Source organism: Gracilinanus agilis, chromosome 5 (assembly GCF_016433145.1).
Source record: "Gracilinanus agilis isolate LMUSP501 chromosome 5, AgileGrace, whole genome shotgun sequence".
NCBI lineage: Eukaryota > Metazoa > Chordata > Mammalia > Didelphimorphia > Didelphidae > Gracilinanus > Gracilinanus agilis.
In genome coordinates, this window is record NC_058134.1 from 42,653,326 (window position 1) to 42,667,273 (window position 13,948).

A 13,948-nucleotide genomic window follows, 5' to 3' on the forward strand; every position below is an offset into this window, starting at 1 on the left:
TATATGCCAGGCTCTATTCTAAGTGCTACGTGCTAACCTAGGCAGTTCTCTCAATTGCCACAAGATATGTGGGACCTAAGTCAGCTCTCCTAGATGGAGAATGAGACTCTGACCTCTACGGTAGACTTGAGAATTCTGTCAGGGAAATAAACTGACTGCCTCACCTTAGCCTTCCAGATGAAGTTGGCTTCATCCCATTCTGACATCTGTGAGGACGCCTAGCCAGTGTTGGGCATCTTGCCATCTGCCCTGCCGCAGCATATGTCTTGTTCTCTTTTTCCCTATCCTTCCTTAGGGAGGAATAATCAAATCTGTTATTTCCACAGGAAAGGAGGTAACAATCTATTGCCTTCCCTGTGACTGTCTAAGACTAAATAAGACTAAAACTCACTTCCCTGGCCCCCCTCCCTCTATTCAAATAGAAACTTCTTTAAGAGCCAAATTTGTCTCATTTTTGTATTTGTATCTCCAGCTCTTGGCACAGTGCCCAACGCATATTCAACAGTTAATAAGATGCTTGTTGATTGACTATGGTAGCTCTAGGAGACTAGAGAGCTAAAGCAGCCATTCTATCACCAGACACTTGTTCGCCTTCCTGCCTAATAGAAAACAGCTGTAAATACAGTGTCAGCTGTGCAGCTAATGGGAAAAGAAACCTTCCCCCACCCTGAAAGCCTGAAGAATAACTTTGGAGGAACAGACTCTTAAGGCTTAAGGATCTTAAAGAAAAAGGGGAAATCTTGGGGAACTGAGACTTTATAGAAATTCCTTCCATTTCTTTGGATTTAACCTTTAGCAAAGACTTCCCCTCACAACCACCCGATGCAGGAGGAGACTTCTTATTATATGGATTTTATAAATGAGGAAACAGTCTCAGAAATCCGTGACTTGCCCCTCGTCATATGGCTAACAAACATCTGAGATAGGATTTGAACCCAGCTTTGCTGCCTAAGCCTAAGATACTCTCTTGACTGTATCTTGTCTCTTTTTTAGCTCTGATAGACTTGGTCCTAAGTCTCATTGTCCATTATTAGTCTTTCTTTGCCTCCTAGCTCAGGAATCCTGATTAAGACTGGAGAGGATCCAAGTTGTCCCACAACTCTGAGGCGTCATATGTTATCTTCCCATTTCTATTATTGATGTGGACACACTGAAGTCCCAAGAGGGCTCATTCTGCACAGTGGGCAGGATTGCCTGCATAACGTAGAAGGCTCTAGACCTTCTTTGTTTAAATTGGCAGCCTTGTCCTAATAATGATGTTTGAGGCCTCCTAAGCTGCATGTTCCATCAATTGAGATCAGGAATGTAATACAAGGCCAGAAACCACAGAGGTTCCCTTCTAAGAGAGAAAAAAAAGGAGGGAGGGAGGAAGGGAAGGAGAAAGGAGGCTTAGCAGTTCAGCAAGTTGCTGTTTAACACCCAGATTTTTGATCCTGGGGTGAAATCAACATTTGAGTTGATAGGTTCATAGACTTAGGGCTAAATAGATCCTGAGAGGCCATCTAATCTGGCTTCATCATTTTACATATATAGAAGCCAAGGGCAGGTAGGTAGCACAGCCTGGAAGTGAGTTCAAATCTGGCCTCAGATACTACTTAGCTGCATGACCCTGGGCAAGTCACTTAACCTCAATTGCCTAGCCCTTACTATTCTATCTTGGAACCAATTCTTCATATCTATTCTAAGGCAGAAGGTAAGGGTTTTAAAAAAAAATAGGGAAGTTGAGGTTCATAAAAGTTAAATCACTCTGTATCACACAGCTAATGTGTCAGAGGCAGGATATGAATATCATTTCAGCACTCTGAATAATCCATTATTCTCCAGCTGGAGTTAGGAAAGCTACAGAGATGGTGGTTTTGGACAAGTCATTGCAACTTTCTACGATTCAGCAAAATGAGGAGTTTGGACTTAGATGGCCTCGAAGGGCCCTTCTGTCTCTAAATCCGGGAGCCCGTGATCCTCCCCAATACCTCGGGCTCTGTGAGCACCTGCTGCGTGACTATAAACATTCAGTGACTCCCTTCAGCCTCAGTTTCATCATAAATAAAACGAAAGGGTTACATTGGTCCATCTCTGCAGCCCCTTACAATTCCAATATTCTAGAATCCTTTGCTCCTCCATCCACGGCAGAGCGCCTGTTAACCTCCCAGGCTGAGATTATACCATGGTGGAACTGGATTCCAAGTCTAACGGGATAAGAGCATGTCGGTTCTGGTCTCAGATGGAGAGAGACTGGAGAGGCTGCCACTGTGGACCTGGGGCCAGAAACACTCACAGGAGCCCATTGTCTCATGACCCAGAGGAATGAAGTGGCTTGTGGAAACACCCAGGGAAGGGAAAGCAATACCAGCATCAGAACTAGGTCTTGTAGGTCCTTTCCATGAAGTTCATGATTTCTCCCCATGTAGGTCCAAGCTAAATACAGATACACTGGGGGTTATGATGAGGTAAACTGAGGAAACAGAAAAACCCTTACGCTGATGGATCACATTAATACCAAGTTTCTCCCTGAAAACCCACACATATGTAAGCACAGCCAATGCGAGTGACCACCCACAAGTTAACAAATGTTTTCAAAAAACAAAAAGGTGAGGGGAGAGCGTGTTTCTCCAGTTCAGGGTGGTCTAATTCTGCCACCCACATTGCAGAGATTGGTTTCTAGCTCCTCTTATGGATAGAACTCTATTAGGAAGCCTGACCCAGAGTCCTTTCTTGTTAGACTCATCTTGCCTCTGCAAAATTACCCAGGATCTGGGGCAGCTGGGTGGCTCAGTGAATTGAGAGCCAGACCTAGAGAGGGGAGGTCCTGGGTACAAATCTGACCTCAGACACTTCCTACCTGTGTGACCTTGGGCAAGTCACTTAAGCCCCATTGCCTAGTTCTTACTGCTCTTCTGCCTTAGAATTGATTCTAAAACGGAAGGTAAGGGTTTTAAAAAAAAAATTTACCTGGGATCTGCTCCAATGTCTACATCTGGAGAGGCTGGACCAGGGATGATGCTCCTGCCTCTACTGAATGGCAGCTGTTTACAACAGCTCCCAGGTAGCCAGTATGCAACATCTTGATTCAATTTAATAATTCATCATTAAATTATTACTATTAATATAATTATATAGTATGATATAGTTCATTATAATTAATAGTAATTAAATAATCCCTTAGACTTTTTTTTAACCTTTCTCTGTATCTTCAGCATGAAGAACAGTACCTGGTATGAGTAAATATTTAATAAATGCTTGTCAACTAAGCATGTATTAAGTACCTATTATATACCAGGTAGCTAGGTGACCTGGTGGAGGGAGTGCTGTGCTTGGAATCAGGAAGACTTCCATTCAAATTCTGCCTCAAACACTAGTTGTATAACTCTGGGCAAGTCTGCCTCAGTTTCCTCATCCATAAAATGAGGCTGATAATGCCACCTACCTCATAGCATTGTAGCAAGGATTAAATTAAATAATATGTAAATAGCTTTGCAAAACCTTAAAGCACTATATTAGTTATTATTTATTATTATTTCTAGGTCCTAGGGGATTAAAAAACAAAACAAAAAAATATTCCCTGCCCTCAGGGAATCTCAAGTTTACTGGGAGGATATAAAATATCCACTGAGAAGTCAATACAAAACATACAGAGAGTAAATTCTAAGTTATTTTTTGGCAGGAAGGGTGCTCGCTCACTGGGAAGAATCAGGAAGTCAGCAGGCTCTCATAAATGACCCATGAGGATCCATTCAGTTAGTTAGGTCTCCTCTCCTGGGTCATTTTTCTATTCCTGCAAATGGCACCCATCATTTGGATCACAGCCTCAGCTATTACCTCTCCTGGCCTACCGTAACTCCATTATATATGTGCTGCCTTGAAAAGAAGTCCTTTGAGGGCTGGAACTGTTTTGCTAGCTTGTATTTCTATTCTGGGTTCTTAGCACATGGGAAGCATTTAATAAATGGTTTTTCTTCCATTCATTCATTTTTAATATTATGGAGATATCTATATAATCTATACAGTTGTTAACCCTCCCATTGACTATTGTCCTGTGATTTCTTTAATATAGGGAATTCCTAGTGAGGAACTCACTCCCCTCCCCACTCCCAATTTTATTCTGTCATTTCAACTGTTTCTGATTCCTGATCCCATTTGGGGGTATTCTTGGCAAAGATATTGGAGCTGTTTGTCATTTCTTTTTCATTTGACAGATGAGGAAACTGAGGAAACAGGGTTAAGTGACTTGCCCTGGGTCACATAGTAGTAAGCATCTGAGGCTGGATTCGAACTCAGGGAGATGAATTTCCTTGACTACTAGGCCTGGCACTCCAACTACTGCACCATTTGGCTGCAGATTAACAACTATGCTACAATTTATAGTATTCGAGAATTGCCTAGAGCAGTAAGAAGCTCAGTAATTTGCCCAGGGTCACACAGTCAGGCTATGCCAGAAGCAAGATCTGTACGCAGGTCACTCAGGCTCAGAAGACTGTTTTCTGTCCACTATCTGCCTCTCTTTACACTACTTTTTTAGCCATTACCTTCTATCCTAATATCGATTCTTTTTTTTTTAAACCCTTACCTTCCATCTTAGAATCAATACTGTGTACTGGTTCCAAAGCAGAAGAGCAAGAAGGACTAGGTAATGGGGGTTTAGTGACTTTCCCAGGGTCACACAGCTAATAAAAAATATTTGAGGCTAAATTTTAACCCAGGACCTCCCACCTTTAAGACTGGCTCTCAACCCACTGAGTCACCTAGCTGCACCTCCAGCCTCAATTCTAAGACTGAAGAGCAGCAAGGTCTAGACAATGAGGGTTAAGTGACTTGCCCAAGGTCACACACCTAAGACAAATTTGAACCCAAATCTTCCTGACTCCAGGCTTAGTACTCTACCCATTGTACTTACCTAGCTGCCCCTTTTTACACAACTTCTTGTTGAGAATTCGCCCCATGTGTTTGGGTATGGTGCTGTCCACTGAGCAGGTCCACCAGTACGTATGTCTTAGACAAATATTAGAGATGGGCAGTAAGTTTGGGCCAGAGATGATTAGTAGGAAAAGAGCAAACTGAGCCATGGCGCAGGGTTTTCAAGGACCCCAAGCTCTTCCTGAACAAAAGCCCTCCTTTATCCTACCAACATTCTTCCAGAGATGCTCTAAGGCGATGGGTCATACAACGCCACAGGCACAGAAAAATAAAAATGTAGGACCACCAAAGCACCCTGGAGAGGGATACAGTGTTTAGCCATGAGCACAAAGTAGGGCAAAGATCACACACAGTAGGACCTCAATGAATGAGTGCTAAATGAATGGGGGCAAAATTCATTTTAAAATCTTAGTCCGGTCAAGATCCACATAGAAATGCACGAGTAGTGCATTTCTCCATCTCCTTCTCCGACCCAGATTGGGCACATGCTATCTTTGGCATGCTTGTTTTACCTATTCCTTATTACTTGGATCAGAGATAGCAGCAGTAATAGAGATGCTCACAATTCATAGTAATAGAGATATTAACACCTAACAATGAGCACAAGTGGCCCTTTATGGTGTACAAAGCACTTTCCTTACAAAAAAGTTACCTTGTAATATGGACAATAAAAATAGCATTAGCCCCATCTTACAGACAAACAAACTGAGGCTCCTGGAGAGATCCTTATGAGATGGCTAGGGAGTGAAGTTAATTAAGTGTGGCTGGAATTGCCCTAAGTATATCCTAGGCAATGACCAGTCAGCCATCCATTCTCACGGTGAGAGAAATCAATAAAAATCACCCTATATTGACTGCTCTCCACCTCTAGAGAAAGAACTGTTGAGTCCGATGGATGGGGATCAAAGCAGACTGTCTTTCACATCAGTGTATTTAGGGCTTTATTTGGGGGTTTGGGTTTTGTATGAGGGTGCTCTCACAACAATGGCCAATATGGAAGTGTGCTTTGCATGCTAAAACACGTGCGTCCACATCAAATTGCTTACCCTCTCCGAGTGGCAGGGAGGGAAGGAGGTGATCTGGATCTTATTTTGGAAAATGTATGCTGAAAATCATTATTACCCGTAATTGAGAAAATAAAATATCTTTGAATTTAGAATTTGTAATTAAAAAATTTAGGAATCTAATATAAAAAAAGATCAGCCCCTATTTAGTCCAGTCTATAATTGTTAGAGAAGCAGCATGAGTTGCTGGAATTGGAGTCAGGAAGACCCGAGTTTTTTTGTTTACTAGCTGTGTGGCTAGGATGGACCTCAGTCCTCCCCTCTTCTAAAAGGAGCTAATAACACCTGTTATGTCTACCTCACACAGTCTCTGTGATTCTCTGTTGAGACAAAGCACTTTGCAAAATGTTAAAGTGTCGTAAAAATCTCAGTTATTATTATTAAATGAGTGCATGGGGAAGGCGCCACAGCGCTAGCAGAAACATGCCAGATGATGGGTTTGGCCACTTCCCAGATCACCAGCTCACCAGGAAGGATGCCATGGGACTGGCTGCTATCTCCCTGGCTCCAGGAGGCTGCTTCCCCACTGTTTCAAAATGTTCTCTTCTCCTAGAAAAGAGGCCTGGAGAACTCGTTATATGACGCCAAGCACTGGCATGACATCGAGCTCCAGAACCTGGGCTCTGTTATCGCCAAGCTAGAAGCAGAGCTCGGGGAAATCCAAAGGGAAACCGAGCAACAGCAAAAAGACCGGGAGCATCTGTTGTCTGGCAAGTTACAACTGGAGAAAGACATCGTGTCCTATCACTGCCTTCTGGATAGAGAAGGGAGCAGGTATTTGTATGTTCCCTGTGAAAATAAGCATGGTGTGATTTGGGGTTCTGCTTTCCAGCCATTTTTTACAGAAACCCACAGAAATCCCCAAGATCTTCGTGTCTTGTTTTGTTTTGTTTTTTAAACCCTTACCTTCCATCTTAGAATCAATACTGCGTATTGGTTCCAAGACAGAAGAGTGGTAAGGGCTAGGTAATGGGGGGACAAGTGACTTGCCCAGGGTCACACAGCTAGGAAGTGCCTGAGGTCACATTTGAACCCAGGACCTCCTATCTCTAGGCCTGACTCTTAATCCCCTGAGCCACCCAGCTGCCCCCAGCCCTCATGTTTTTCATAGGATCATAGTAGGGCTAGAAAGGACCCCAAGAGCCACCCCTCACATTTCACATATCAGGAAACTGAGAATCTAGGGGCAATGGGGAAGGGAAGAGAATTCCTTTGTTTTGTTTTTAAATGTTCTATTGATACTTTTTTTTAGTAACATTCCTGGCACTGCCCAATAATATTTTCCCCCCAAAGGTCCCTCCCTTTTAACAAAGAAATAGTGTAGCCAAAAAGAAAAAATCCTGACATGTTGAACACATCTGACTATGCATGCTTCATTTGGAGCCCATAATTTATCTCCATTCCACTGAGGTATAGTTCAAAGCATCTAGATGGCACAGTAGTTAAGGGTGCTAGACTTGGAGAGCAGCTACGTGCCCCTGAGCAAGTCACTTAGCCCTGCTCAGTCTTCAATTTCCTCATCTGTAGAATGGGGATGGTAAGAGTATCCATTTGCCAAGGTTGTAGTGAGGGTCAAATGAGATCCTTAAAATACTATATAAATGCTCGCTATGTTATTATTTCATCTTTGTATCTTCCTATTGTTGTTTTCTAACAAATGTGCCATATTTTTCTGCCTGGAGAGTGCCTTCCTCTTTCTCCTTTCATCCTCAAGGTAGACTCCCAACCCAAGGCTTTTTGGGAATGACCAATTGCTGTCACAATAAGCAATCACAGCTTAGAACATTAGTCACAAAATACAGACTATCTTGCGAGCGTCCTATGAGCAGAACCAGCTTTGCTATGTAAACAGTCTCTAGATATTAAGTCTGTGAAATGAGAGTCTTCCTCCTGTGCCTCTTTGGAGGCTGGATGTGGTCTTGGGTTCCCAAAGGTTCTGCCAATGAGATATAAGTTCTAGCAAGTTCTACCAACATGCAATGGACCATAGGTCTGATGCCTGGGAACCAGCCTAAAGAGGACCAGTTTAGAGTGGTTTATCCCCAAACTGGCCACTGGTGGGTGAAGATTTTTGGCCACAGCAGCTCTTGAAGCTAATTCACTTAGACCCAGAGGGGTTGCAGTCTTCATCTGGAATGGGAGGAGGGTAATATCCACGCGAAAAAGAGAAGAAAACGTAGAAGTATTGAAGTTCACCAAACTTACGACAAGCCAAGTCCACAGTGTCTCTGTTGAGTTTGCTCGTGCTGATTTTTAAATAATTTATGTATATGTGTATTTTCAGCTAATCTGGAAAATTCCTGGCTCCCCGAAGTTAATGCTAAATAGCTCAAGAAGTTGCTGGAAGAACTCTTCCCAGAAGCCTCACCCCTAGCTTGAGTTGAATAGCTCCCCACAGACACAAAGGATTATTGCTGTTAATATCATCGCTATTTCTCAATTAACATAGGCTTTAGTGTGAGATGATTCGAATAAAAGCTTCGCTTTGCACTGTTCCATTTACTCGCCTTCATCAAATGCGCCCCTTGGTAGATGAATGCCCCAAGAGCCCACTGGTCTTTTTCTCAAGGCCCTCACTAGTTTGGTTGAATATTTCCAAAAAAAAGGACTGAAGTGTGAAGCCTCCTGCTTAATTATCCAGGGCCATGGAGCCAACTCAGTGCTTAAAAATTAGAATTATGGGAGGCAGCTAGATGGCTTGGTAGATTGAGAGCCAGGCCTGGAGACAGAAGATCCTGGGTTCAAATCTGATCACAGACACTTCTTGGCTGTGTGATCCTGGACAGGTCACTTAACCCCCATTGTCTAGCTCTTACCACTCTTCTGCTGTGGAACCAATACACAGTACTGCTTCTAAGACAGAAGGTAAGGGTTTGAAAAAAATAAAACAATAAAGTAAAAAATATCTAATTGGATGTTTAGGTAAAAAGAAAGAAAAAACACCAATCCAGCATTAGCAGCAGGGGAGACGTCTACTTTGTGGTCTCCATCAGCAACAACAACAACCGTGATGAATATCGGCTGTCATTATAGGATTATTAGAAGTCGTATGCAGACGATACAGAGAGTTTATCTTGGAGTCAGGAAGAACCAGGTTCAAACACTGTCCCAGATGCATCCTGGCTCCGTGACCCTGGACATTAGAAGATTATTCAGTGACCCCAGAAATTCCTTGAGAGTAAGTTTCTCAATCCTTGCTCATATGCATAGAAGTTTCTTGCAAAGACATCCTTATACCAATGTAATAAGCAGTCTTGAATGAGGCAGCTAGGAAGAACAGTGAATAGAGTACCAGGCCTGGAAGTAGGTTTAAATTTGGCCTCAGATACTTCCCAGCTGTGTGACCCTGGGCAAGTCACTTTACCTCAGTTGCCCAACCCTTACCACTCTTCTGCCTTGGAACCAATACTTAGTATTGATTCTAAGACAAAAGGTAAGGGTTTTATGGGGTTTTTTTTAATAATTAAAAAGAATTGATACTAAGTTAGAAGGTAAGGGTTAAAAGAAATAATAGCCCCAAATAATTATTATGTGAAAATGTAAAGAGAACTTACATTAATATAACATCTTACTTTCCAAAGTGCTTCACTTACATTATCAAATGAGTTAACACATATAAAATCACTCTGCAAAACTTTAAGCCCTATATAAATGCTGATTATTAGTATTATCTGACCTGACCTTCACAACAACCTGCTGGTGTAGGAGGAATCTCTCTGGAGCTGAGAATTTTGGAGAGTTTCTCCAATAATCTCACTTTCATTTCCTCTTCTTGGCTACTCAGGGATTTTACAAACTCTTGACAGTGACCATTTTGCAGATGAACAGACTGAGTTAACAAGGTTTAAGCAGCTTTCCTACAGTCAGAGAGAATCCAAGATTTGTAGTCAAGTGTTTCTGACTGAATCTAACCCTCTGTTATACTACCCAACTGTCACAAGTGACAAACTGATAAGTGCAATTGGTAAATGATAAATAAACTGATTTATTATCTGAATGGATGGCTAACTAGACAGATAGGTGGAGATAATATAGGGAAAGGAATTGGACCTGCGATCTCATCATATACAGAATTCCCTGGAGAGGTGACTCCCTATAATGCAATTTGATGCCTCCAGCCCTGAGAATTTAAGTGAACTGCCCAGGATCACTTAGCCAGTATATGTCAGAGGTGAGACTTGAACTTGGGTCTTCCTGGCTTAAAAGCTGACTATCCCCTGCACCAATCGTGTCAAATTCAAACAGAAACCCAGGGCTACTAATCCTTAAGGATCCCTGCTGGCTGCATATTGACAGTTTTAAAATATGATTTTATCTATATTGTATTTTTATTTATTTTGTTAAAATTTTCCTAATTCCATTTTAATCTGATTCTGGCCACACTAGGCACTCTGGGTCCCATCTGATCTAGTCCAATTCCCTCATTCTACAGATGAGGAAACAAGGTCATCCAGAGGATTAGGATTTGAACTCGGGTCCTTTGATTCATAACCCAGCATTTTACCCTTGGCACCAAATGCCTCAATGATCATGTGGGCACCACCTGCTCCTGTCCTCAAAATCACAGTATATTCGTGTCTTCTCATCCTGCATGGTTCTTGAGCACATCCTCCCATAAATGTTACCAATTTATCCCAATTTGGGTGCACGGCTGGTCTGGGCTTACAGATCTGTTTGTCAGATTTGCTTCAAACAATAAAAGGTTAAATAAGTCGCCCAGAGTCACACGGCTAACTAGCAAGAATCAGAAACAAGGCTTGATTCCAGGTCTTCAAGGACAACTTTCTATCCACTAACCCACGCTGGGGCAAATTCCTCATATTTAAAAAAATAAATAAATAAAAGGACGCTGACCTTGTTGTTTCCCGGGGCCTCCATCACTGATAGCAAAGTGTTTCTTTGTTTCCCTAAAGATCGAAAGAAATATAAAATGTACCCCCTAAAGATACGATTCAGCACTGAGCAGGAGGTTCCTCTCAAAGATAAACCATGTACTTATAATGCTACATTGTAAGCCAACAGACTTGCAAGCGCTGGTCACAAAAAAACCAGTTAGATTGTTTTAAAGGGATGCACCCACAAGAGATTTGTTTCCTCTTATTTTTGCAAATTGTTAGTGTTTCAGCTCATATCTGTCCAAGATCTAAAAAGCAAACGCAAACACAGCTGGGATTGTGGAAAGTGAAGATGCCCACAGGAGTCAACTGTCAGAAGGGGTTATTGACACCTGAATGTCAGCCCCATCCAGACTTAGGAAGAAGTCCTACCTGTTGGTTTGCAAATCGCTCCTGTGTCTCCTCTCAACACCAGGCTCTAGGATTAGAGACTTTCTGCTTCCTCTGGGTTGTAATTACAAGGAACAGCTGCTGTAAATCATTAAGTTAATCATTCACTGGCATGGAAAGAGGTGGCCTACAGGTGCCCTCCATCCTGGGCACAACGTCTTGCTGTTTCTAATGATGCTTCATTAATAGGTATGGAAGGGCTCGGCCAGCCAGGCACAGAATTGATTTGATTTCAAGTGTTCTTCCTCCGGCAGAGCAATTCTCTTTTGGCATTAACACTCCAACAGGTGGAAGGGAGTGCCTTTGGCCAGCCTTGCTTACCCTGCTTTTGGGTCCAGGGCTGAGCATTTAAACCAGAGAATTTGCAAAAACTTCCAAGGCCAGAGGAGGACTAGATTTCAGGGTTGAATTATCTTGTTGGTCTTTGGCATAACTTCTACAACCCAGCAGGGGCCCGGGATGAGTATCTGAAGACCACTACTTATCTAAGAACTCAGAGGCTTGACAGTAAGATAAGTGGTAATCCCTAGCATTTGAGCACCTACTAGGTAGAAGGCACAATGATAGGCACTTGAGTAGACCAAAAGGTGGGAGATCCAGTCCCTGACACTGCAGGGTTTACAACCCAGTTAGTGTGGGGGACAATTGGGTGGCTCAATGGATTGAGAGCCAGACCCAGAGAAATCCTTCAGATGTGGCCTCAGACACATTCTAGCTGTGTGACCCTGGGCATGTCAGTTAACCCACATTTTCTAGTCCTTTCTGCCTTGGAACCAACACATAGTATTGATTCTAAGACAGAAGGCAAGGGTTTAAAAAAAAACAATCCAGTTATGGCAAAGCAGAAACTGGGGTAGGACCCCCAGGACTTTGACCCAGAGTGTGAAATTTAGAGGGCACTGACAACATACCTTCAACACATAGGAGGAAACAAGCTTTGCATCAAGGTAGCAAGAATAATTAGTTGAAATTAGTATTCAGTGGTGCCAGCTTCCCCCCTCTCCCTAAATTCCACAATTGACAACACCCATGAAATTCCTTTACCCTCCCCCCCACCCCATAGCAATGTAATATTGTATTCCAGGGCTTCTGTCTCCCTCCACTAACTAAATTTCTCTTGATTTGTCTTGTTTGCCCTGATAAGAGATTATCATTAAGGGAAGGATGAAGGCAGGAAGGCAGGCAGGCAGAGAAAAGGCGATGCTTACCTCCCAGGCAAGAAAAATGTTACTTGTGGACCTGAGCTAAGGAAACAGGATATGAACATTAACAGGCTTGATAAGAATATAAGTGGCAGGTGGTTAAAATAAGCCATAGGAATCCTGCTTAATCATTCCCAGCCAGGGGTTGACTTCAAATAGTTTTCAGAAGGAAAAAGAAAACAAAAACAAAAGAAAATAAAGCTGTGCTTATCTTTGAGGATGATCACAATAGCTCATACAGACATTTTCAAAGCACTTTCTCCCTAACAATCTTGGGAAGTAGGGAGCCAGAAGCATCCTTGTGCCCATTTCCCAAAGGAAAAAAATGAAGTCTCAGAGAGTTCTAGGGACATGTCCATCATATCACTAATAAGTATAAAAATTATGGTTTGAACCCAGGTGTGATTGACTTATAAGGAGGCTAAAAAAGGAAGATTCTAGCCAGGAGCTGAAAGACCTAGAACAGTGGTGGCGAACCTATGGCACACAGTGACATGGTAGAAGGAGAAAAAACCAGTGAGAGACAAAAAATAGGGATGATCAGCCAGGTAGGAGCAGAAGTAGGAGAGAGCACTGTCCTGAAATATAATGGAGGAGAGATTGTCCAGGAGGAAAGAGTAGTCAACAATGCCAAGTGCTCCAGGAAGGTCAAGGAGGATGGATTTGGAAAAAAGTCATCATACTTAACAATCAAAAAAATCATCAGTGACCTAGGAAGGGGCAGAGGTTGTGTTGGAACCAGCCTGCAAGGGATAGAAGACTGAATGAATGAGGTGGCAAAGTGGAGGAAGGGGGTATGATTTATTCTTTCTAGGAAAGTGAAAGGGAGAAGAGTTATAGGATAAAAATTTAGGTTGGCAACTTCAGGGAAAAGTATTTTAATGATAGACTAGAGCAGTGATGAGCAAACTTTTTTAAAGAGGGGGCCAAAGGAAAGGAAATGCTCATCTGTCAGTCTGTTTCTAAGGCAACTCTTTCACAATTTCATCTTATTGTATCCTACTCATTGTATTCCTCAGATTAGGAATAAAGTCCAGTGGCCTATAATAGAGAATTTCAGGGGGTCGCATCTGGCCTGTGGGCCATAATTTGCCCATCACTGGACTAGAGCATGTTTATAGGCAGTAAAAACAATGCCAATGTAGAGAAGACAAATGAAAGGGAGAAAGGGAGTAGATGATGGGGAAGGGGCAAGCTTCTGAAAGGAAGTGAGAGGGAATGGGCTCAAAGACACTAGTTGGGCCTTGTCAAGAAGGACCACCTCAGATTTATGGAAAAGAATGCTACCCACATTCAGAGGAAGAACTACAGGAGTGGAAACACAGAAGAAAAACAACCACTTGAACACTTGGGTTGATATGGACATGATTTGGGATGTAGACTCTGAATGACCATCCCAGTGCAACTATCAATAATATAGAAATAGGTCTTGATCTATGACACATGAAGAAACCAGTGGAAATGCATGTCAGCTACAGAGGAGGGG

The 13,948-nt window shown here is 42.5% G+C and overlaps 1 protein-coding gene across 1 annotated transcript in view; it reads left to right on the forward strand.

The window, feature by feature from the left end:
• BFSP2 (beaded filament structural protein 2) overlaps positions 1-13,948 on the forward strand; it is a 115,816-nt gene that overhangs the window by 50,843 nt on the left and 51,025 nt on the right. Inside the window, exon 6 of the mRNA XM_044678898.1 lies at positions 6,529-6,749. Within this exon, the coding sequence (XP_044534833.1) occupies positions 6,529-6,749 (221 nt within the window). The remainder of the gene's footprint in view (positions 1-6,528; positions 6,750-13,948) is intronic.